This window comes from Solanum stenotomum, chromosome 1, assembly GCF_019186545.1.
Source record: "Solanum stenotomum isolate F172 chromosome 1, ASM1918654v1, whole genome shotgun sequence".
Taxonomy (NCBI): Eukaryota; Viridiplantae; Streptophyta; class Magnoliopsida; order Solanales; family Solanaceae; genus Solanum; species Solanum stenotomum.
Window position 1 is genome coordinate 12,401,071 of NC_064282.1, and position 24,586 is coordinate 12,425,656.

Below are 24,586 nucleotides of genomic sequence, written 5' to 3' on the forward strand. Positions count from 1 at the left end.
ACACACAAATAGACTAACTTCAAAACTTTCTCAAATAATCTGTTTTATTGAAGGAAATAACCAGACAAGAAGAACACAAATCCCAAAAGCAATCCACCATATATAAGCAGTGCCTTTTGGCCAGAGGTAAGAGTATTACCACCTAACCCATACTGCTGATTCTGAGCAAACCCAGCAATCTCCACACTCTTGCTATCAAAGAAACTCTTCGCAGCACCGCAAGTCGCACACCTCCAATCCTCCGGCAGCTTATCAAACGGCAACCCAGGAGGAATAGGATAAGAGGGGTCTCCAGTAGCTTCATTATACTTGTACCCACAAGACCTACACTCATAAATCCCAGTATTCAGCACCGCAAACTTCTCCTCAAGCCTCCTATTGTCAAATTTCTCCTCTTCCTGCTCCTGCTCGGATTCCGAAGTGGGTGTCTCGGTAATCGGTTGTTCGGAGATCGGTTTGTCTTCTTGGGAGACATCAATGGATTTGGGTTGTAGATTGAATTGGGGTTTTGGGTATCTGTAAAAAGATGAAACTGAGTGGGATTTGAGGTGAAATGGTGGGAATGTGAGATGGGTTTTGGGTTTTGGAGTGGATGGTTGTGTGAGTGAAGGTGATGAAGAGAGGTTGAATATGAAGGAAGCTCTTGTGGTTGCTGAAGCCATTCAAGAAGGATTCTTTTTCTTCTTCTTCTTCTTCTTCTTCTTCTTACTGTTGCTTTGGATGAAAATGGATCAGTGGTGTTTGAACTTTGAGTTCTTGGAGGCGTTTTGGTGTGTGGGGGACATGTGGATATAGAGAAACCAACCAAAAGGGATCCATCAAAAAGCATATGCCCTTTCAAATTTGGGGGAAATGGATAAGGTATAAATAAACTCATTCTAAAACTTATTTTTCTTTTGTGATTTTTTCCTTTTTGATAAAAAGATATATATTAGGAGAATTAAAACTCTCTACCAAGAATTTTTTTTATACTCTCGATTCGGATGGTTAGCTTTGATTAAAGATGGAGTAGTCTCATCCACTGCCCTACATTTTTTAATGGTGATATATAGAACTGTCAATATGAGCTGGCCCACCCCATCCTGGCCAACTCATACAAGCTTTGAAATTTGATGGGCTAGCCCATTTTTTGTGTGGACCAGAAAATGACCGACTCAGTCCACAGGTACGTGGGCTACAGGCTTTTCTGAGTCAGCCCTATTTTCTTAAAAGTATATTTTTTTATAATTTTTTAAATTAAATTATAATTTAAAACTATTATTATAAATATCGACAAGACATGGTGTTAGTGTTACTACTTGTTAATCAAATACACAAATAAATTTATCTTTATAATATTTATTAAGTTTGATTTCAAGTAAAAGCATAAATAGCTAATTAACCTAATTGTTTTCCAATTATCATAATAAAACACAAAAACTATGACAATATTCCATAGACAATGGCCTATGTAGTGATTCCCTAGAAATTTAAGGGAATTTTTATTTTATATACTACATATTTTATAAACATAATTTGTATTTAAATTGTAATATTTTAAACTTTAAAAAAAATTGAGTTTAGGCTCTTGTTATTTTTAATACTCTATTTAAATTTATTTATAATTAATTTTTATTTGACCCACAGGCCAGGCCTATCCATATTTCTCAAGCCCCACAAATCAACAAGCTAATTCAGGCAGAGCTAAAAACCTCTTTTCTTAAATGGACTCTAGAATTCGTAGCCCAGCCCTATCAAATCACGGGTTAGGTCAGACCGGAGCAACGGACCAACCCATATTGACGGCTCTAGTGATACATGTACTTTTGAACCCTTTTTATTATAATTCTTTTTTTCTTAATTTAATAAATTATTAATTGTTCAATTATTGATATATGATGTTAAATTTGTATTGTTATTTCATATTTGTGAATGACATAATTATAAATATTGTTTTATATTACATAGTTTCTATATAAAGAGATCAAAAGCAAAGATTTCAGTGAGTTAAAAATTAAATATATTTAGTCAAATATTATAAGAATTAAAATTATAATTAATCATTAATCGGCAAACTAAAAGTTAAATTATTTCAAAATATATGTAGTATTTGGCGGTTTGACTTGAAATGATAATAATGTGAAGATTTTTCAATGATACAAGTGAGGGTCGTAAAAACACCGAAGGTTATTTTTGTAATTTCAGTCGAATTGAGTTGTCTACTTAATGAGAGTTTGCGTGTTATTGCCGTCAAAATATGAGTTGTTCCATCCGTTACATTCTAGGTTTCTTCGTTTTTCCTCTCTGGTATTCTCCGCCGCCCCTCTTTCTTTCTATCGTTCTTTAGGGTTTGATCTTTAGATTTCTCTCTAACATTTGGTATAATTCTTTGTTGATTCATCTTTATTTCCTTTTCACCATCAATCTCATCGCATCTAGCTTGAAGTTTCATTATAAATCTAGCTTGCGGTTTCATTATAATTTTGTTCTCAGATCTGTTACTTATGTAGTTTTGATGTGTTTTTTCTCTTCTCTTCTTTTTCTTGCACTCTTTACAGTTATAAGTGTTCAATGATATTCTTTGATGATATAAGTGTGGTTCGTAAGGAAAATGAAGGTTATATCTATAATTTCAACTGGATCTAGCTATCTTATACTACATTTGGAGAGTTTCAGTGTCATCGTCATCAAAATATTAGTTGTCCTTAGTTGTTACAGTCGATGTTTATTTGCTTCTCTTCTCTCGTGTTCTTCTCTCTATCTTTTTTTAGGGTTTGATTTGTAGATTTCTCTCTAACATTTGGTTTAGTTTTTTTTGCAGATTCATCTTTATTTCTTTGTGATCTTTAATTTCATATTTTTTAGACTGAGCTTTCACAATAATTTTATTTTCGCATTTGTTAGTTATGTAGTTTGGTGAGTTTTCCTAAACTCTTTTTTTCTTGCAGTATTTATCGTTAAAAGTGTTCAATTGTGTTCTTTAACGATATAAGTGTGGATCGTAAAGACGATGAAGGTTATATTAGTAATTTCAACTGACTTAAGTTATCTTATATTACTTTCATAGAATTTAGGCATCATTATCATCAAAATATCAGTTGTCCTCACCCGTTACATTTTATGTTTCTTTGTTTCTCATTTCTTGTACTCTCTTTCTCTTTATTGTTCTTTTGGAATTGATCTGTAAATTTCTCTCTTATATTTGACTTAATTCTTTGCAGATTTATCTTTATTTCTTTGTCATCGTCAATTTATCCCTTCTAACTTAATGTTTCATAATAATTTTGCTTTCGCGTCTGTTACCTGTTTAGTCTTAATGAGTTTCTCTTCTTCTTTTTTTCTTACGCTCTTTTATAGTTATAAATGTTCAATGATATTTTTAACAATATAAGTGTGAGTCGTAAAAACGACGAGAGTTATATATTAATTTCAATCTAGTCTAACTGTCATATGTTACTTCTGGAGAGTTTACATATCATCGTCATTAAAATATTAATTAGTTCTCCCCATCCGTTATATTATATGTTTCTTTGGTTCTCTTCTCTCGTGTTCTCCTACTCTTTTTCTTTATCGTTATTAGGATTTGATCTGCAGATTTCTCTCTAACAATCGGTTTAGTTTTTTGCAGATTCATCTTTATTTCTTTGTCATCATCAATTTCATCGCTTCTAGCTTGAGATTTCACAATAATTTTATTTTCACATATGCTATTTGCATATTTTTGGTGAGTTTTCCTTTTCTCTTACACTATCTTATAATTATGAGTGTTCAATGAATGTTATATAATTTTCCTGTTTACTTGATTTTTTCTTTATCATATGCATGCATCTTAATATTTATTAAAAATGATGAATTTGCAATTGAATTTTTTTTCTTCTTTCCAAAATTATCTTTTGTAATATAAAAAATATATAAATAACATGAGAGAAAATGAGATACAAGATATCTCTTTTGTGATAAATATCTAGGGTGATGTTTTTGTTGGATACGTCGGCAATTTTTATAATAAAATCGATCTAAAGAAATTTTTGAACCCCTTCTCCTTAATTTTATTCTCTATAATCTCTCTAAAAATTGTGTTATATTGCTTTTTGATAAACAAGTTTGTTATGATTTTTTTTTTTATGAAATGCTATAAGAATTTTTGAATAATTAATTGATAGTTAATTGATGATTTGGATTTGAGAGTACTCTATTATAGGTAGAAAGCTACCTGACTTGGGTCATGGAAGGACTGACAAATTGCACTGCTAGTTTTCGAATACGGACTGGAATTAGCTGCTGTTTGTGACTTGTGAAAAAAATTGTATTTAATTTTAGATTAGTGGATATTTTGATAAGTAAAAATATTAGATATTAGCAAATAAATACATTTAAAAAGAATAAGAGAAAGAACTCAAGTAAGCTTTAATAATATATCTCTCTCATAAAAAAAAATCAATTTTGCGTCCTTACTACTGAAGTAGTATTATTGAAGTCGATGATCCATATTACAATATTAACGAATAAAGTTAGCATATATATTAAAAGAAATCTACCACAAATTGTTAAAAATGTGAGTATTGATTCAACTTAATATGACCAATTTTTTTTTACTATTTTAGTCTATATCCTCGATGTACTTTTGTTGACCATTAAATTGTATTATATTATAAGTTTTAGATAAATGTTATATTTTTTTTTTGTTTTCCACCCAGTGTGTTTGATATCTACATTGGAGTTTGAGGTGCAAAGTTCCACATTGATGGATAAAAATGCTTCCTAACAAAGGTAACTTCATATCCGAGGAATAAACGCTCCGCCATAACCCTCGTCGTAAGTGCTATACTTTTCAATTTGTTCTCCTCCAAAACCTACTTTAAAGGTAGCATGCACCCTGCTCTATTAATTTGAATATTTGAGTTTTATTAACCATGTTGGACATAGGCTTCTAAATTTGTGTTCGACACGTGCATACACCTAACACCATCTAATCTTTCAATATACGCAGTTTAGTTTAACATTTACAATTATCCTATTTATCATTTTACCATGTTATTATTGTACTTTACTTCTTATTTTATATAAAATTTTACTTGTTATTAGTTTATAAGTTTTTTTTTTTTTTTAAAAAGAACGAACCGACCATCTATTAGAAAATAACATTATAAAAATAGTAGTAAGATTTCCGTATATCCCACTTAGTTACTCATGTTTGAGAATATGCCTTATAATATTATTTTTATTTCTTTTAAGATCACAATATCATCCAATTATTTTTATTTTTCTCAAAATATATTCCTCTCTCTTAATGGGATGCCATGTCACATTATTTTACTTTAGTTTAGCAAAAAGTTTTTTAACAATATAATAAAAGTTTGTTTAATGTCTCTATAAGCATCTTCTTTTAGGTATTCAATTGAAACATTTACAAAGGCTCGAATATGCTATCAAATTTTGAGGAAAAAACTTATTCATGCTATCCGTTAAAAATTTGGCACATAGATGTTATTTTTGTTTGAGAAAAAGGCTCATTCATGCCATTATTTGTTAGCTGAAATGATATAGATAGATCAAATTTTTAACGGATAGAATAAATCATCAACTACAAGGCTATGTTTGACTAAGTTTAAGAAAATTAAATATTTATTAAACAAAAGGGTTTATTTGAGATAGGATAGAAGTTATATGTGATGAAATCATAGACTTTGTTCCTAGTAAATATTGAGTAATAAATATTAGTTAATTTTAATTTAAAATTTGATTACTTGGAAAAGGTTTAAATTATGTCATCGAACTTTGAGAAAAGATTTATTTATGCCCTTTGTTAAAAATTTGGCTCATCTACGTCATTTCCGTTTGAAAAAAAGGTTCATTCATGTCATTATTTGTTAACTGAAATAACATAAATGAGTCAAACTTTTAAGTGATGGAATGACAAAATCATCAATTTTGTGACTCTTGCCATGATTCGTCATTGGAGTGGTAGAATCTCCGGTGGAGACACCGGCAACCGATATGGTTACCTCACTGGCAATGGAGGGAGAAGAGTTAAGAGTCTTCATCACCTTCCACATCCATGTCAACCTCATAATCGAGGTTGTCATCGTTGTAGGATGGAGAAGAAGTAGAATCCTCATCACCATCCACAACTATGACAATCTCGATTATGATGTAGACATGGATGTGGAGGGTGATGACGACTCTAACTCTTCTCCCTCCATTGTAGGTGAGGTGACCATAGCGGTTGCCGGTGTCTCCACCAGAGATTCTGCCGCTCCAATGATGAATCATGGCAAGGGTCCTAGAATAGATGATTTCATCCGTTAAAAGTTATAGATGAGCCCAAACTTTTAACAAAAAGGCATAAATAAGTCTTTCTCAAAATTTGATTACATATTTAAATTCAAATTATTTCTTTTCCAAGTAATTAAATTTTAAATTAAAATTAACTAATATTTATTAGGAACAGTTTACGATTTCATCACATATTAATTAACTTCTATTTATCTCAATTAATCCTTTTGTTTATAAAATATTTAATTTTCTTAAACTTAGTCAACATAGCCTTTTAATTATGAGTGAAAAGTGAGGTAGGTGAGAGGAGACGATGCTCACCGGGTACCGGCTTACCAGGGAACCCAGTAAATGCTACCGGCTACAACGCGCCGATCTAGTGAATCATTCAACCAAAGTACCAAATTAAGTCTTGCACGAAACTAACTTAAAATTATTAACCAATAGTTTGTGACCGTCTGTCTTTACTCTTGGCCTAACCTCTTGCGCCGCACTCTGTTTACTACTTTTACCTTAGCCCACTGAACCCTAGAGCCCCACACCCCCTAAAATCTCCTCCTCTTTCATCAGAAAAAAAAAGAAAAAAACATTGTTCTTTCCACCATGGATTCTGTACCAAATCGTCATCACCAGGCATCCTACGACAACCTCGATTATGAGGTTGATATGGACCTGGAAGGTGATGAGGATTCTACCTCTTCCCCCTCCATCGCCGGTGAGGTGACCATAGCGGTCGCCGGCGTGTCCACAGGAGATTCCGGAGCTGGAATGATGAATCCGGGAAAACGCCCTAGGATTGACGACTTCGCCATTCCGGTCATTCTGCCCGGAGCGGTAAAGAAGCCATCGGCTGCTTTTGATGAGTCGCGCAAGCTTTTTCAGAGGCTTTGGACGGATGAGGATGAGATTGAGTTGTTGCGAGGATTTCTGGAGTACACCACCCAGCGTGGCCTGAACACTTCTTCCCCGCAGCACCATTACGATACCACCGCATTTTACGAGCAGATCAAGTCGAAATTCCAGCTGGATTTCAACAAAAACCAGCTTGTGGAGAAACTCCGCCGACTGAAGAAAAAGTACAGGACTGTGGTGAGCAAGATGGGATCTGGCAAGGACTTTGTTTTCAAAAGTGCTCATGATCAGGTAACTTTCGACATCTCTCACAGGATCTGGAGTACTGGAGGCTCTTATGCCCGCAGCAGCCCTGGAGGCTCTGTTGGTTTCTCCGCCCCACCGCTAGAAGATGGTGGTGTTGGATTGGGATTGGAGGATGATGAGGATGTTAACCCTAACCCTAATCCTGATTCAATTGTCCTTTATCATAGCCCTAAGTTTAATCTTAACTCTAACCCTAATGGAATTGCCATCAAAACTCCAAGATCACAGAAAAGGTCCCCAGTACCTTTAGAAGCTGTTAAAGTTGAGCATCAGCCTTATCAGCCACCTGGGGTCCGCATTAATGTGCAAATGCCGGCCACAAACTCCAACCCGGTGGCAGCTGCCCCTGCTGCACCACCAGTGTCTGGAGTTGCTGCACCACAGGTGTCTGGAGTTGCTGCACCACCGGTGGCTGGAGTTGCTGCATCAGCTCCCACCACGGTGGCTGCTTCTGTGCCTAACCTGATTGAGGAAACAGTGAGGAACTGTGTATCACCAATTTTCAAGGAGCTGATGAACAATGTGGCCAATTTGAATGGGTCTGCTAGAGGGTTTGGGTTTGGCTTTGGAGGAATGGGGATGAGTCCAATCCCGCTGGGGCTGGGGCAGGGGCAGGGGCTGGGGTTTGGGGGAGGTGCAATGAGCATGGAAATGATGAGGGATGAGAAATGGAGGAAGCAGCAAATGCTGGAGCTGGAGGTTTATTCGAAGAGGTTGGAATTGGTTCAGGATCAGGTGAAAGCACAATTGGAGGAGCTGAGATCAATGGGAAGTAATAATTGAAAATGTTGCTTTTCTAATGTATACAACTTATTGAAATAATTCTAGTTGATAATTTTACCCCAGGTTGTTAATGACAGTGGATGGTTTAGGTTATGTAGTAGCTTTTGGTTGCTAAATAATGACTTCTAATTAGTTTTCAGTCAGCTGCTTGTTTGCAGACTTTGATGCAATATAGATGTTTCGTCTATTTTGTAAATAGAAATGGAAATGATAGAAAGACCAAAATGTTGGGTTAGTGTCATTCTTGATGTCTCTGATTTAAATGCTTGCTGCTCTGCATTTTCAACTGTCTGCCTTTTCCCAGGTTCATTTTCAAGAAAAAGTTTTGTTACTCTTTTTCTTTTTAACGATTGCTAAAAGTGCAGCAAACTTTATGTCTCTGCTGTTGCCTGTGGCTGATTCAACTCTGTGTTTGCAGATTCAGCAGAATCTATTGCTTCATAGTCTAACATTGTAAATTTTGGATCCGCTAGCCAACGCTTCAGTTTTCTTGAGAAACATTAGGTACTACATAACGAATTGATGTGGTATAGTCATATCATAATATATGAACGGTAAGAACTAGCATTCTTATTGGGACTATAACTCATAGGGGGAGGAAATAGATTTATGGATGGAATCAAATATGCAGTATTTACAGATAAAAGTATTCGGTTATTGGGGAAAAAATCAACATACTTCTAATGTCGAATCAGGATCAACTAGGATAGAAATAAAGCGTTGGGTTGAACTCTTGTTTGGTGTCAAGGCATTGACTTCCACAAGCTGATTTTTGTTGAAATCCAGCTGGAATTTGGACTTGATCTGCTTGTAAAATGCGGTCGTATCGTAATGGTGCTGCTGGGAAGAAGTGTTCAGGCCACGCTGGGTGGTGTACTCCAGAAATCCTCGCAACAACTCAATTTCATCCTCATCAGTCCAAAGCCTCTGAAACAGCTTGCGAGACTCATCAAAAGCAGCAGATGGCTTCTTTACAGTTCCGGGTAGAATGACCGGAATGGCGAAGTCGTCAATTAGTTAAATGCTTTCTGAAAGAAAGCTAATACAAGATAAACGATATGGATAAAAAAGGAAAAATTTGCACCAGGATTTCACTGATTAACTATATCAACTTGCCATGTTTAAAGTAGTTTAATGAAGTGACTATACTCTAGTTAATCATTATTAATTAACACAAGTATTGATTTGATGTTAAAGAAGCCATCTCGGATGTTCTACGTTATTGTTTTTTTTAAAAAAAACTTTCTTTTTGTATATAAAAAAGGCAGTGCAATGATACTTGTATGGTTTGCAGGAACAATATTTGTCTAAAACTCCTGTTTATTGATAATCAAAGAAGAATCATGCGTATATTTAACTGATATCCCCATGTTAAGTTCAACAGATAGATACAATTTCGGAAAATGTGTCATAGAAATATTGTGTATTATTCAGAAAAAAGCATTAATTAGTTTATTAACATCAGGATCAGTAATGAGATCAGATAGCAGTAGTTTTTCTTCTCCTCTCAATAAAGGGAGAACTTCTCTTTGGTCTTCTCAAATACTTGCTCGGCTATTAGGGCTCCTTTACCATCAGCCTTCTGGATCTCTAACTGAGCTTTCTGATAAAATCCAGTACCTCTGAGAGCGTCTGCAATGAAATCATCGAACCCAATGGCAATTGCAGCTTCAGCTTTGGCTCCATATACCAACCTCTGTGCAAACAACACAAGGTAGAAGTGTCAGCGTTGTTGAAACGACAAGGAGACACTTGAATAACATAATGGTAAAAGAGTCTTATGGCATGAATGTATACCTTGATGCGTGATAGATGGATAGCACCAAAGCACATCGGACAGGGCTCACAAGAAGCATAGATCTCACAATCTGCAAGCTCAATTCGATTGAGCTTCTTACATGCCTGAAGATATGTTTAAATGGATGAGCAAGAGAGCAGGGGGAGTGAGATAAATACTTTTAACACAACTTGCAGTTCAATAAAATAGACAGAGAATTATGTATATATCACATGACAAGCTATACTTAACCATCCCTTCGTTGTCTACTAATGCATTTTCATAATTGACCCTCACAACTCGGAGCTACTTCATTAGTTCATCAGTATCTTATAATTAGTCACCTAACTTTATTCTAACCTCAATAACTTCCCATTTGTTGATTAGAGAAATCTGATGCATCATATGATTTTTCAATCTATGCATCTCTAAAGGTATAAGGTGAGAACTTCTTGACATCATTCCACTGCTCGCTAAGAGGAGATGTCACTTGATTTATCATACATTTGCTACTTAGGCGGTCGGTATTTAATTTTATACAGAAAACTTACCTAATGGAGAGAGCATCATACAAGTATAGCAAACTTAAGACAACAAAACAAAGCTCATGAGAAGTAGCAAATCCCAGCATAAAACACATTCCTCCCCGCTTCATTGCTCACACTCCAAATAAACACCAGCAGGGAAGTTCATAAGTCAATTAGACAGGCAAACTGACAAAAAAATTCACATCACTGGGTCCCAGAAGTACATTGAATGGTATCAAATATGCTTGAAGAAAGAGAACCAGTGATAGGGAGGATATCTCAACCCAAAGTCATTTCACGGTTCCTTTATATGTGTACATACCCAACACTCGTACTAAAGGCCACCATTGGAGAAGTTTGGGCTCTCTATAGTAACTGTATCACTGGACTTGTTTTTCATTTTCTTCTCCAACTAATTTTTTCCACAAGCTGCTATATAAACTGACGTATCCAACCAAAGAAACATAGGGGCAAAAAAATGAGTATCTGTGAACTTTAATAGTTGTTTAGTCAAGGTGTACGCAAGCTGCCCTGCACACCACCATTATCTAAGCAAACAAACAAAAACTTCAGCTGTTGTAATGCCACAACGTATTGACATAGCTCATGCCATAATAGAAGCTGGTGGGTGGGTGGGGAAATTTCCACCCCCATCCACCCACCCCACCACCCCACATCTTACTATGCTTGATATGCTATAAAAGGATGGGAAGTAGTAAGATCGGGAATCCTCGCCATGAAAATCCCCTCCACCACCTCCAACCAAAAGACACAAGATATCAGAATAAAGGAGAAGGTTTAGGTAGGTTGAAAAACAAGCATAAAGATGGTCAATTTCTGAAGAATCCTCAAGGCAATGAATTCATTGTTAGGCCCAGCTAGAGAGGAATACTTTTAGAGGATTCATATAGTAGCAGTTGAAGAATAGAATGTTCTTATATCTTTGTGAGAGCAGGCCAATCCAAAGTAGCCAATCACTTTGCTCACTTCATACTACAATATTGCTTCTCCATCTGGCAACATCCTAGACCAATATGTTAAGAGCCATACCATAAGGAGTAAGGGTCCAGTGATTTAAAAGGGATGTTTGGGAAGGCTATGGTAGACCTACCGTGCAATACTAAAGGCTTACAGCAGTTATTGGTGAGAAAGTTGCTCTTTTTATTGTAATTCTATCGTCCACTAATCTCTGGCACCAAAATAGTACACAAGTTCCTTGTAACTTTTATCACCTTCAATCAATGGGTTAAGAAGTGGTTTCTCTGAACAAACATCCAGTCCAAGGAGGGGGAAAAGAGCCGCAGAAACTTGAGAAGATCGAATTCTGAACATGCATTACAGAAATGACATGTGGGACACACAATATAATCCCTCTATCACAACTTTACCATCCTACATTCTGATTTAGCTTATCCAAGTATTGTGTCTGCATTCTTAAAAAGAATTGTGAAAGCTTTCTCAATACGTCAACTTATCCTCCAAAATAAAAAAGAAAAGAAAGACTAAAACTTCTCCTCCAGTATTTAACAATAGAAGAGTACCATAAGACCCAAGCTTTTCAAGAGATTAAAACTTTTTTCTTCACCATTAGTCTCCACTTCTATTTAAATATAACAAAACTGTCCAAATTAATTTTTAGATCTTTTATTATATATAAGGGAAGGAGATTACAAGGTGGGGAATTGAACCCCCAACCAATGAGGTGAACTTTAACCAACCAACTGGTCTACTAAAAATCCCCGTCCAATCAATTTGGTTATCAATATTTGGGACAGAGATATAATAGTTTGTTGCAGTGCAAGGATAGTAAGTTATAGAAGCATAACCATCCCAAGCTACTTTTTGAATTCCTAAATGGAAGAAGAATTGGCAGCTAAACACATGTCTGTTATATATTTTCTTCACTTTAGGTAGATAAACCTTGGATATAATGTCACATTGTAGCAGTATAGATTCAGGAATAAAAATTCTTCAATGAGAGAAGATATTGACAGCTAAAACATGTCTGTTAAATAGATTCTTTAGTGTAGGGAGATAAACCTTGGATAATGGATACAATGTCATGTTGTAGCAATATAAAATGAGGATTAAACAAAGTTGGGCATATGAAGAGCACAACAGTGAACCCAATGATGTGTCCTAGTGGTCAATAAAGTGGGTTGGAAACCATGAGGTCGGTTCAAATTCTAGGGGAGGCAAAATCACAAAGATGGTTTCTTCCCATTTGTCCAAGCCTTGGTGGACAAAGTGACGAGATAATTGTGTTGGTGGGAGGTAACAGGTACCCCTATGAAAGTAGTTGAGCTGCGCACAAGATGGCCAAATACCAGAGTTTATATTGCTTGGTTCTTCAATAATGTCAGCAGGTGTGTGTCAAATCCTTCAAAAGTAGTGTATTTATAGGGGGTCCGACACAAATGCGACAACATTTCTGGAGAGTCCGAACAACATAGACCTCAGTTGTCAAAAAACAAAGTGCATAACAATATTTGTTGTGCCAGTATTATAGAATGGCTCGATATGACAGAGGGTCATAATATTAGCACGAGCAGCCAATTGATTATATATGCCCAAGGATTAGGAGGCCTCCCAGGTAATGGTAAACATGGTATAAAGCTAGACTACTTCTAAGCTACTTCGACTAGGACTCGGAACAATAGTAAACAGAGTCATCAGACAATTGGACATGAAGAATGGATTGGAAAAACAACTCAAAAAGAAAAATGACAGTAGTCAACACCAACAACATGCTGCCTCCATCATATTATTTCAAGTGGATCATCCTTTGAATCCACACGAATTAGCAAGAACCTCATTGTGCAGAACAAATCACAGAGTAGGAACACTAACCTCTCTTACTGCTGTGACCTCGGCATGAGCTGTAGGGTCAGTATGCTTCAAAACCATGTTATGGCAGCTAACAACTACTTCATTATTGCAAACAACAACTGCACCAAATGGGCCTCCATCTCCACATTCTACACCTTTGTAAGCTTCTTCGACCGCTTGTGTCAAGAATTTGTGGTCTCTGTCCCGTACAGCTGGTGGATATCCCCGAGGACAAAGAGAAGTTTAACATTTATTCTTTTTATTTTTATTTTTTTTAATACAAATTTAACATTTACTCAACTATACAGTGCTGATAAAAACATTATATAAGAAAGAAATAAAATAAAGTAAATTTGAAGGCCCATCTAGCTACATGTATGCCCATCTGATTTTAAATAAAGTAGATAACGAGAGTGCAAAAGAAAAAAAGAGACCTTTTACTTAATGCAAACAGTATTTAAGATGCAGAAAGGTATAGAGGATGAACAAAGACATATCACAGCAGCATATAATTAGAATTAAGGTCTTTCAATACACCTACTGAAGGAGGAATTCCAAGAACCAACTTGTAAGACACTGAGATCAAAGACTATACAGGAATCGGGAAGTTTCAGATTACCTTCTTGGTGACCAGCAAATGCAGAGGCTACTGAGATAGTTCCGTCCTTAGCTTCAACAACTGCTCAATGAAGACAAGAAGTTAGAAAAAAACTAAAACAACTTGACAAAAAATTAGTAAAACTGAAAATTCCATGTGCAAAATACCAAAATAAGACTGCAGCAAGATGGGGGTCTAACACTTGTCCTCTATACCCAGTGTAGTCCAACACAGTGGGTCTGGGGAGGGTAGTTTGTACGCATATCTAACCTTTACCACTAACTCAGAATTTCTAGACAAAATAAAAAAGACTAATCATGCTGCCGTAGAGCTCATACACATGCAACACAATTCAGTAAAGCACTAGTAACACGCCATTGCAGGCTAGAAGTAGTAAACAACACGACTTGGTAGCGAAACAAGTTCAAATCAAAATACACCATGATCCCATGAACATAATTAGGAAGTCGAACAGCATGAATTCTGTAAATTTTTCAGGCACATCAAAACAAAAGGAACGGATCGCAATTCACAATTCAGCTGATCCTAACTCCCAACTACAAAACGGTGAACTTTAATTCAGTCAACCCACAACCCCAGAAACCAGATCATGCCCAGATACCAACAACCAAACCCCATTAACAAAAATAGATTGAAGATCCAAGATTGACCCACAAAACTGAATAACACATACAATGGTGGGAAAACAAAAAAGAACCCCATATTAATCAAAATTCTACCCAGAAAAAGCAACAAAAAACCACCATCACACACTTGAGAATATTCCAAGAAAGATATAAATACCATAAATATCACTTACCATTTGCTTCTTCCATAGTGAATCGAATTTCAGACGCAAAGAACAACAATTTGGGCAAATGATAGTGTTTGAAAAAGGGTTGTTAGGGAAGGGAAAGAGGAGAGTTCTATATATACACACATATACAGATAGGACTAAACGTGTAAACTTGGAAAGTCAAAAATGAACCACGTATTATATTTCATATATTCTATTTTAAGGGCGTGACGTAGTGATCAATTAGGTCAAAAAGTCACAACGTTTTAAATTCAAATATTAATTAGGTAACTTTGTTTTTTTAAATCTATTTATCATAGTCTTATAAATAAAATTATTTTTTAAATATTAGTTGAGGTACGTAAAAATTGAACCGAACATTGAAGTAAAAATTCAAGAAGAAGGAGAGCTAGTGAGTGATTGGCTGAAGAGAAAAAAAAAATTGAAAGTTTGTAGAGAAGACGCAAGAAGGATCTTTTTAATTGGATTGTCCCTATAAAAGAAAATACAACTAAAAAGCGGTGGATGTGACCAAAATATATTGGACTCTTTTATTAGTAGTTATTTACGTGGGTAACATGCTTTTCTTCCGCGTTGTCTCTTCTGTTTTTTTTTCTTTTTTCTTTTTTCTTTTTGTCATCTATAATTATAAATTATATTTGAGTTGAACTAATTTAAATTCATATGTTAAAAGATAAGTATTCTGGTGATTGTTCTTTTGTTATTTTTTATGTGAATTTAAGTATTTGTTTTTTGGTTGATTCCTAAAAGAGTCTCTCTTTCTTTCTCTATATTTAAATAAGTTTTTAACTTATAATATTTTATCAAAGATCACAAAATTTAAAAATATTATCTTTCATTTAAAAATTATAAGATTTAAAAATATTTTTTTATATTTTGAATTTTGTGCTCGATCAAATGAAGACATTATGGATATAAATTTATTTTGGGAAAAGGATCAATATAAATGGACAAAAAATTATAGTAATATAAATGGACCAAAATTAAGGAGAAAAATCAAGCAATTTTGAATAGGTATATGTGCAAATTTGGACATAAAATAAAGAATAGGTATATATGCAAATTTGGACATAAACTAAAATGAGGGATAGATACAACAAAAATACACGTATTCACAAGATTGTCAAGTAGAGAAACAAGAAAAGAAAAGAGAGTTGTCAATAGCTTAACCTATGGAAAAAACAAGATTGAGAAAAAAAAAAGGATATATATATATATAGAAAAAACAAGATTGAGAAAAAAAAAGGATATATATATAGAAAAAACAAGATTGAGAAAAAAAGGGATATATATATAATTCTCATCAACGGGAAGAATCAATTTCTTATTCTCTTGATAAAATAAAAGTTAAGATAGCCATTCAGATAAACGAGTTATTTAAAATTCTCCTTTTAAAATTCAACATATGATTTTATTTGTGCTAGAAAAGAAAATTCTTTTTCTTTTACTCTAAGCTCAGAATGTATTAGTAATTAATATTATTACAAGATTCATTTAAACTAATTAAGTTAATTTTAATGCTTTAACTTTACTTTTTCTTTAAATATAGCGATTCAGTTGTACAAAGAAACGTGTTACTCTTCAATATCTTTTTAAGTGATAATAATTACACCTATGAAGTGGGAAAAGACGATAAGATTGAGCATAAAATAATAGGTATAGATAGAATTCCAGCAATACGGGCTGCTCCATGTGAACAGACACATTGAGTCATCAAATCCACCTATTGCTACGTGTTAAAATTTAGGTTTAATATTCAATTTAAATACTCAAATTAAGCATTCCCAAACACCTCAATTTACAATAAAGTGATTCAATTAGACACTCTCAATTCAGATTTTTAAAAACCTTTTGCGCGTGTTTCCAGCCATCTATCAAAAAATATATTTAATCACATAATACATCTTTTCATTTAATTATACACATCAACCTTAAATAAAAAATATATGGTGTTTAACGATTTCTTGCAACAAATACTTATGATTAAAAAAGTATATACATTTTAGGGACAGACTATATATCAAGCCTAAAATTTACGAGGAAAAATTCTACAACAATAGTATAACAAAATAATCTCTTAATTTATTTTTTTAATGATTTAACAAGTCGAAAGAATATTAATATTTGAATTGGGCGGTGCATGTGAAAGTATCTTGAAGCATGTGTTGTAGTTATGTCCGGCCTGCTGCTCATAACTTCATTTAGCCCACAATAGCAAGTTTGTAACATCTCAAATCTGAAAAATTTTATTCTGGGCGAGGCCCAACCAATCAAAGTTGGGTGAGGCTCCACCCATTTTTTGACACATGGATTGTGGGCCAATATGTGTACTTTGCAAGTGAAATCAAATGAAACAAAATAAAAATAAAAATAAATTTTTATATAGTACAATAAAAATGGAGGGAAAGAGAGTACTATTTTCCCTCCTTAATTAGGATCTTTGCCTATCATATCTAAACCACACAAAGTAAAAGTTCTAAAACAAAAATACACCATTGTTGCTCTAAAGCAAAAATACACCATTGTTGATCTTTTACTCTCTAGAGACGTTCAAATTTTGTTCCTAAAATTTTAAATAGAATGAGAAGTTATTTATTAATAATCCCCATTATACATATAGATAAATATATTTTATACACATCTTGAAAGCAAAAAATTGCATTATCTTGTGCAAAATGCTCAAAATTGTGTGACACAATTATCTATGTATCATTCATTGTTGTCATAAATGATCTTCATGCTTGGTAGAAAGTTCCTGCCAATATAAGATATTAGTATTGGTAATTTCAAGAAATTTTGCATTCAAATTTAATGGTGATCACATATTTAAATTAAATCTGAAATAAATTGTATAGTGAAACAAAAGGCATGTATTAATATTTTTATGTGCTAAGGTAATATTTGAAAAATACAATTTTTAATGATATAATTTGTTTCTTGTGCAGATTCTGCTTCAAATTTAAAAAATGGAGGACGTACATGTTGATAAAGAGTCTTCTCTTCAAGAAGGTAATACATTTCATTTAAATGATATTTTCTTAATTCAAGTATGAAGGTTCTCTATTAAATAAATTCTATTTATATTTTTAACTATTTCTTAAGTTTTGATACTCAGAAATTAAAATTATTATTGTAGATTTCAATGTTAACAATAACGAATATTCTACAAGAGCAAATAATGTTTATAACATTAGCAAGAACTTTGCTTTTGAGATTGGTATGAAATTTAATTCTGAAGAAGAATCATACAATGCATATAATTCATATGCTCTGGCCAAAGGTTTCGGTGTTCGAAAAAGTTCAAAGACTTACAACATAAATAAAGAAGTAACAAGACGGTTATTTCTTTGTTCTTGTGAAGGAAAATCTGATAAGCTATCCCTTTTTCAAGAAAGGAAGCGACAAAGATTAGAATATAGATATGGTTGTATGGCTCGTATAAAATTTAAAATTTCAAATGGGATATGGGAAGTATGTGAATTCAATGATGTGCATAGTCATCCAATGATAGAAGATAATTTGAAGCATTTCATACAATCGGGTCGTAAACTTACAAGTGCTACTAAAAGTATTCTTGGTTCTATGGTGGATGCCGGTATTCGTACAAAAAAAGTGGTTCGATACCTTCATAATGAAGCTGGTGGAATTGAAAATGCGGGATTTATTGAACAAGATGCTCATAACTTTATACAAGCACATAAGAGGAATATGATTAGTAGTGGAGATGCTCAAACCATGATAAATCATTTTATGCATTTACAATCAAAGGATTCAAACTTCTTTTATTCTTTTCAAGTTGATGAAGATGGCAGATTGTGTAATTTCTTTTGGAGAGATAGTATATCTAAATTGCACTATGAATGTTTTGGGGATGTGATGATCTTTGACACTACTTATCGTACAAATAGATATGACATGATTTGTGCTCCATTTGTTGGTGTGAATAACCATTGGAAAAATACTTTCTTTGGATGTGCATTTTTATGCAATGAAACAAGTGGTTCTTTTGTTTGGCTTTTTCAAACATTTTTGAAAGCAATGGGAGGGAAAACACCAAAAACAATCTTTACTGATCAAGCTCCTGCCATAGCTTTTGCTATTAAGGAAGTTTTTCCTGGAACATGTCATAGATTGTGTGAATGGCACATTGATAGAAATGCTCAAAAAAATATACCACAACTTTACTTTAAATCAGAATTTCGATACTGCTTTGATACTCTCTTGTGGAGGTGCAATTCAGAATCAGAATTTGAGATAGTATGGAAAAAAATGATAGATGATTGGGATTGTGCAAGTAATACTTGGCTTCAAAAATTGTATGATCTAAGAAAAAAATGGTGTCCTGTATTTAGCCGTTCTACTTTCTCAGCAGATATCAAATCGACCCAAATAAGTGAGAGCACAAATAGAGTCTTCACTGAAATGTCATGCAAGACAATGAGTATAACGGAGTTTGTAAAGCATTATGAGCAACGAACAATTGAAATGCGTGATATTGAAGCTATAGAGGATTATAAATCTCGGGGTGATCCTAAAATTTTCATTGAAGATTGTGGGATATTAAAGCATGCTGCTAAGGTGTACACAAGGAGAATTTACACAAGATTTCAACATGAATTTCTACAAGGGACAACCAAAAGAGTAATCAATATTGAAACTGAAGGGAGTCTAACAAAATATACAATTTTAAAGGGTGAAAGTGAGAAAACTGAAATTGTCCAGTTCAATGCTCTTGACAATTCTATTATTTGTAGTTGTCATATGTTTGAATCCATGGGTTGGTTATGTTGTCACGCACTTAAGGTTTTGTTCTTTGACTTGAATTTTTCTTCTATTCCTGAGAAATACATTTTGAAAAGATGGTCTAAGAATGCTAAGCATGAGAATGGATTTGCGGAGTACACCAAAAAGAAGGGAACAACAAAATCTTCTATGGCAATTCGTTTGAATGGGTTAATGAAAGAATCATTTATTGTCATGATTTTAGCTGCAAATGATATAGATTCAGAAGAAATTGCTAGAAGGTATTTGTACCAAGCAAGAGTTGAGATTACTAAGCATCAAAGCGAATTATATGGTGGAAATTGTGACAAAAACAGACACAAATTTGATTCATCTGTTGATCCTTTTATTGGGGCTAAGGATCGAATTTTGGATTCAATTAAGAAAAAAGGAAAGGGAAATGGATATTCAAGAATGAAGCCAAAAGGTGAGAAAAAAAAGAAAAAGACATCACAGGTGACATTCAAAAGCAAGGCAGGACAAAAACATGAACATGAAAAAACAATGAATTTTGACATACAATCAGACTCAATGCAACAAATACAACATGAATCTATGGGATTAAGTTTTGAGGTTTGTTCTCTCTTTAACAAGTTAAATAATTTTTTCATTGTTTGTTATTGTATTCATACATATACTAATCTTGATCTTCTTTTTTATCTATATCAAATATGCAGTTACATGGAGATTCGTCCAATATATTTCCTCAATTTTTGACTCAAAATCTGAATTCACAATCTGAAGCTTGTATGCAGAGTCAACAATCAAACAAACAGATATTTGAAGAAAATTCAATTTGATCTTCAGTGTAGATCTTAATTTTTGATATTTAAAGCATTAAAAATCAGTGCAACAAATATTTTTTTTTGTATTTTGACATTACAAATGACACGCAAAGCAAGAAGATTCATAGAAATCTATTGTCAAATATATATGTAATATGTTTTTGTTAATTTAATTGTGTTGATAGTATTAAAAAGTTTTAAGAAAGATGAAGAAAAATTCGTACCTGAAAATCATATATAAATAAAAATCATAGAAGAAGCTTTAAGGAGAATCATCCATATCTTCACCCAATTTTTCAAGAAAGAAGAAGAAGAAATAATTTGAATATAAATCTTCTTTCTCTTTTGAAGAAGAGGAAAAGAAACCCAGAAGTCCAGAACGTTCTCCATCTTCTCTCTCTTAGATTTAGGTGGACATTTAATAATGTAGACCCCACTATTTACTTTTGATTTTTTTTTCCAGCCTTTATTTTAAGAAATGGTCATGATCCACGTGCAAAGTACACATATTGGCCCACAATCCATGTGTCAAAATAGTACTCTCTTTCCCTCCATTTTTATTGTACTATATAAAAATTTATTTTTATTTTTATTTTGTTTCATTTGATTTCACTTGCAAAGTACACATATTGGCCCACAATCCATGTGTCAAAAAACGGGTGGAGCCTCACCCAACTTTGGTTGGGCCTCGCCCAGAATAAAATTTTTCCTCAAATCTCAATCCTTACAGAAAAAACCCAAAATATTCCTACTCGAACAAGAAGTCCTATAGTATACTTAATGGCCCATATATAGCTTTCATATGGAGTATCTATCAAAGAATATAAAAAAGTCACACTAGATTCGAACCCTAGTATTTCTACTACTCGTAAAAGGATACAAATAATTTCCTAGGCATTATTAGTTATACTAACTGCATAAGGCCAGAGTCACACCTACCGGAGAAACAACCTTCTGAAAATTAGGGACTGAAACAATAAGGTTGAACTGAAATATCTTTTAACACTTAAAAAGTTGATAAAAACAAACTTCCACTGCAGATAAGAACTCTACTAGAATAACAGTAACAAGTAACACTAACTAATGACAACTCTCAAGTACTCTTTAACCTTTCCATAAGACATTCCTAAGGGAAAACAAAACTGAATTGCCTCAAGTCAGACAAAATCAACAGTAAGTTATGGCTCACACAATGCCAAAAGAAAAATACAAAGGTCACCCAAAGAATCCCAAAATGAGATTTTTGTTTGCACAAGACTCATTTCTTCTTAGCATCACCAGCCTTGGTCTGCATCAAACAAAAAATAACAAACCAACTTGGTGAAAAACACAACAATACAGACAAAGATAGCAAGAAACTAAAACAGTAATGATGACGCACCTTCTTTACACCTCGGACCTTCTTGGCTCTGTTCTTCCTTTCCTTCATTTGTTTCCTAGACTTCTCAACCTTGGTGTCAAGCCCATTCTACAATACAAAAGCATTGAACTAATTATAAGAATCCAAGTAGCTAAGGTGTAGCAGCAAGGACTTGCAATAACATGCAAGAGCATAAGATTCTGTGCATGTTAGCAGGCTGTAGAAACCACATTCCTCTTTTATTAGAAAAGAGGGACATGCACCCAGTTACATGATCCAAGGTAGAGAAAAACTTAATAAACCAAATCTGCCTTCTTCATATTCAGTTTTCTACAAGTTGGAGATAACATTGATGTAGTTCTCTTCAGATCATTTGTCCCTATTGACTTACCTTAAAACTATCTGATTGGTTTCACTATATGAAGGATTTCAACATCATATTTAATTCACATGGAAGCAACTTAACTACTTAAACTTCAAACCAAAATTGGAATCAACAAAATAACAGAGCAATTTGATATTGCCAGTGATTTAGGAAGTTTTCTTTTCCTGCTTTTGCAGTGTGTCCAGAGAAAAATATAATGTGTAGACAGTTTTAAAAGAATTGAAGTACAGTGCAACAATCAATCAACATAGTTGATGAGAAATAGAAGTTAAAATGGTCATTGTACATGGACAAGCTCAGAGTGGATCCTTAGGTTAGTGAAGTCATAAGTCTATTATGTTCAGTAAACTCATTTAAGTGTTGTATACATTCTAGGAATATCTTTATATGACCTTTAGAAGATAGTTACTTTACCCCTAAACCTCTCATACAAGTCGACTAGATTCCTTACCGCTGTCTCAAACAAACAAATTCAAGCTTCAACTATAACAAATTAGAATTCATAAGTCTATCATGTACACTAAACTCATTTAAGTGATGTATACATTAGAGGAAAAACATAAGGAGCCACAAAAGCATCTTTCTTTTAGGAGTTCATCAACAACATTAAAGCAGACATGAAACGAATCATACTACAGAGCAGCCAATCTCAGGCATACAAAATCTAAAGGCCAAAAGTTTAAGAGAATAACTTACCCTGATGAGCCTATACTTTGGCTCATACTTCTTGGCATTCTCAACGGAATCATAAATCAAACCAAATCCTGTTGATTTCCCACCTCCAAAATGTGTGCGAAACTTGAAAACAAAAATAGCATTGGTGTCCTTCACCTCATACATCCTAGCCAACTTCTCCTTCAGCTCAGCCTTCATAGATGGAATAAACATTAATTAGCCACATTCCAACAGGTCCTCCCCATCACGAAACTAAAAGAAAACACACAAGAAACATCATCAAAATCAAATGCATACCTTTGAGACATTGGCTCTTCCAGGATGAAGTACATCAACAATCTGCAAAAAAAAAAATAGAAGCATTTATCATCATCACATTTGATCCATTCCATAGGAAGTAGCAATACTAACTACTACATTGCCTCGATCCAAAACTAGCTAGGTGAGCATAAATCTTTACTATCAATTACTCTATAGTTCCACCTGTCGAATTCGTTTATCCAACATTTCCAGTAAAAAAACATTTAAGGGTTTCTCAACATTTTCTAATATCATACAAATCACGATTCACGACCCAGTGCAAGCGTACCAAATTGAACAAACTTTAATCATGGATTATTTATAGCAATGCACCATCTCGAAATTTGATGATTAACTCATCGATTCCAAACAAAACAAATGCAAGATTATATCTTTTACTAGTTTAAGACCTAACTCAAATTTTAAAGGGGATTGGACTAAAAAAAATGATAAATTAGTAGATAATCGGGCAAAAAAAAATGGGCAAAGCTTACGAATTGCTTCCTGGCGAGAAGCCTGTTGGTCATGAACTTGCGGGTACGAATAGTGACTGCCTTGTCCGCCATGGTTAGCTGCTTCTTACGGCAAAGAGTGAGGCAGAAAAGACGCTCACAAGGCAGTAGCGAAATATGCAGCGAGAGAGGAAGAAGATCTAAAACCCTAGATTATATATATAGTAGGATAAACAACCCTAATTTTTGTATTGGGCGTCATGGTCCGGGTCGACTTCTTTCTGGGTCTTCAATCTAATTTTTATTTTCGAAATCATTCATTAATTTTGATTGTATTATTTTTACTAATTATTAATTCATCTATTTCCTTTAAATATATACCCCACTAGAAACATTTTAGTTTCATTTTATAGTACCCATGAACTATGAAATTATTTAGTAAACTTTAATTTAATTATAAAATAACTTTTAGCCCTTTTTTCAAAAAAATTATCAAAATTTCAAATTTATTCTATGTTTAAATTAAATGCAACTTCAATTTTAAAATAGGTTTTTTTTTTTGTTTTCACCCAAATCGTACACAAATGCCTACTTCATTTGGCCCATTCAAATATGGATATTCATAGCAACACTATACTGAAAAAATAATTAGAAATAATAGTGGGCAAAAAAACTCAAAATAAACTTTTTAGTACTCATCACAGATATAAGTAAGATAAAAAAAAAAAACTAAATGTCACCTTCTGATTGCAAAAAATCAAAAGGAGTAATTTTTTTGGAAAAAGAAAAGAAATGAGTAGAACACAAATAAAAGAAAATATAATTTGTATCTTATGGGATCGTTTGGTATTGAATAAGAAGGAAATAATTAATATATTATTTTTTCTATAACTTAAACGACGTTTGATAGGTAGATAGAAAATAAGTTATTTTTATATAAAATTAATACGAGTCGTAACTAATACATGTATAAGTTACGATGGAATCTACATATTATTTTATGTGTGATAGAATATGCAATAACCAATAGTACATGAATAACTAATCTCCTCATTAAATAATATTACTTAATTTTGTTCAACAGTAATTATCCATTATTAATC

The 24,586-nt window shown here is 33.5% G+C and overlaps 5 protein-coding genes across 5 annotated transcripts; 2 read left to right on the top strand and 3 right to left on the bottom strand.

Annotated features, from left to right (window-relative positions):
• Positions 1-14: 14 nt before the first annotated feature.
• On the bottom strand, positions 15-841 carry LOC125853373 (uncharacterized). The gene has a single exon (XM_049533056.1). The coding sequence runs from the start codon at positions 660-662 to the stop codon at positions 45-47; it is 618 nt and encodes a 205-aa protein (XP_049389013.1). The 5' UTR covers positions 663-841; the 3' UTR covers positions 15-44.
• A 5,916-nt stretch (positions 842-6,757) lies between these two features.
• On the top strand, positions 6,758-8,437 carry LOC125853359 (probable transcription factor At5g28040). The gene has a single exon (XM_049533041.1). The coding sequence runs from the start codon at positions 6,859-6,861 to the stop codon at positions 8,194-8,196; it is 1,338 nt and encodes a 445-aa protein (XP_049388998.1). The 5' UTR covers positions 6,758-6,858; the 3' UTR covers positions 8,197-8,437.
• Positions 8,438-9,498: 1,061 nt separating this feature from the next.
• LOC125853374 (guanosine deaminase) lies at positions 9,499-14,875 on the bottom strand. The gene is made up of 5 exons (XM_049533057.1): positions 14,748-14,875; positions 13,949-14,008; positions 13,351-13,541; positions 9,994-10,098; positions 9,499-9,892 (listed from the first exon to the last, which is right to left on the bottom strand). The coding sequence occupies exons 1-5, from the start codon at positions 14,761-14,763 to the stop codon at positions 9,704-9,706; spliced, it is 561 nt and encodes a 186-aa protein (XP_049389014.1). The 5' UTR covers positions 14,764-14,875; the 3' UTR covers positions 9,499-9,703.
• Positions 14,876-17,560: 2,685 nt separating this feature from the next.
• LOC125856022 (protein FAR1-RELATED SEQUENCE 5-like) lies at positions 17,561-20,326 on the top strand. The gene is made up of 2 exons (XM_049535642.1): positions 17,561-20,099; positions 20,204-20,326. Exons 1-2 carry the CDS (start codon positions 17,964-17,966, stop codon positions 20,324-20,326), a joined length of 2,259 nt encoding a protein of 752 aa, XP_049391599.1. The 5' UTR covers positions 17,561-17,963.
• Positions 20,327-21,297: 971 nt separating this feature from the next.
• On the bottom strand, positions 21,298-23,699 carry LOC125853388 (40S ribosomal protein S24-1-like). Its single transcript, XM_049533069.1, has 5 exons — positions 23,526-23,699; positions 23,029-23,070; positions 22,753-22,923; positions 21,693-21,779; positions 21,298-21,599 (listed from the first exon to the last, which is right to left on the bottom strand). The coding sequence occupies exons 1-5, from the start codon at positions 23,595-23,597 to the stop codon at positions 21,570-21,572; spliced, it is 402 nt and encodes a 133-aa protein (XP_049389026.1). The 5' UTR covers positions 23,598-23,699; the 3' UTR covers positions 21,298-21,569.
• Positions 23,700-24,586: the final 887 nt, after the last annotated feature.

Excerpts from the sequence above, each read along its gene's own strand:
- LOC125856022 (XM_049535642.1), top strand. The coding sequence starts at position 17,964 with ATGAAATTTAATTCTGAAGAAGAATCATACAATGCATATAATTCATAT. Across the intron at positions 20,100-20,203 it reads CTATGGGATTAAGTTTTGAG|TTACATGGAGATTCGTCCAA; the intron begins GTTTGTTCTCTC and ends TCAAATATGCAG.
- LOC125853388 (XM_049533069.1), bottom strand. The coding sequence starts at position 23,597 with ATGGCGGACAAGGCAGTCACTATTCGTACCCGCAAGTTCATGACCAAC. Across the intron at positions 22,924-23,028 it reads GAAGAGCCAATGTCTCAAAG|GCTGAGCTGAAGGAGAAGTT; the intron begins GTATGCATTTGA and ends CCATCTATGAAG. Across the intron at positions 21,780-22,752 it reads CAAAGTATAGGCTCATCAGG|AATGGGCTTGACACCAAGGT; the intron begins GTAAGTTATTCT and ends TTTGTATTGTAG.
- LOC125853359 (XM_049533041.1), top strand. The coding sequence starts at position 6,859 with ATGGATTCTGTACCAAATCGTCATCACCAGGCATCCTACGACAACCTC.
- LOC125853374 (XM_049533057.1), bottom strand. Across the intron at positions 10,099-13,350 it reads AGGTCACAGCAGTAAGAGAG|GCATGTAAGAAGCTCAATCG; the intron begins GTTAGTGTTCCT and ends ACATATCTTCAG. Across the intron at positions 9,893-9,993 it reads TCCATCTATCACGCATCAAG|AGGTTGGTATATGGAGCCAA; the intron begins GTATACATTCAT and ends TTGTTTGCACAG.
- LOC125853373 (XM_049533056.1), bottom strand. The coding sequence starts at position 662 with ATGGCTTCAGCAACCACAAGAGCTTCCTTCATATTCAACCTCTCTTCA.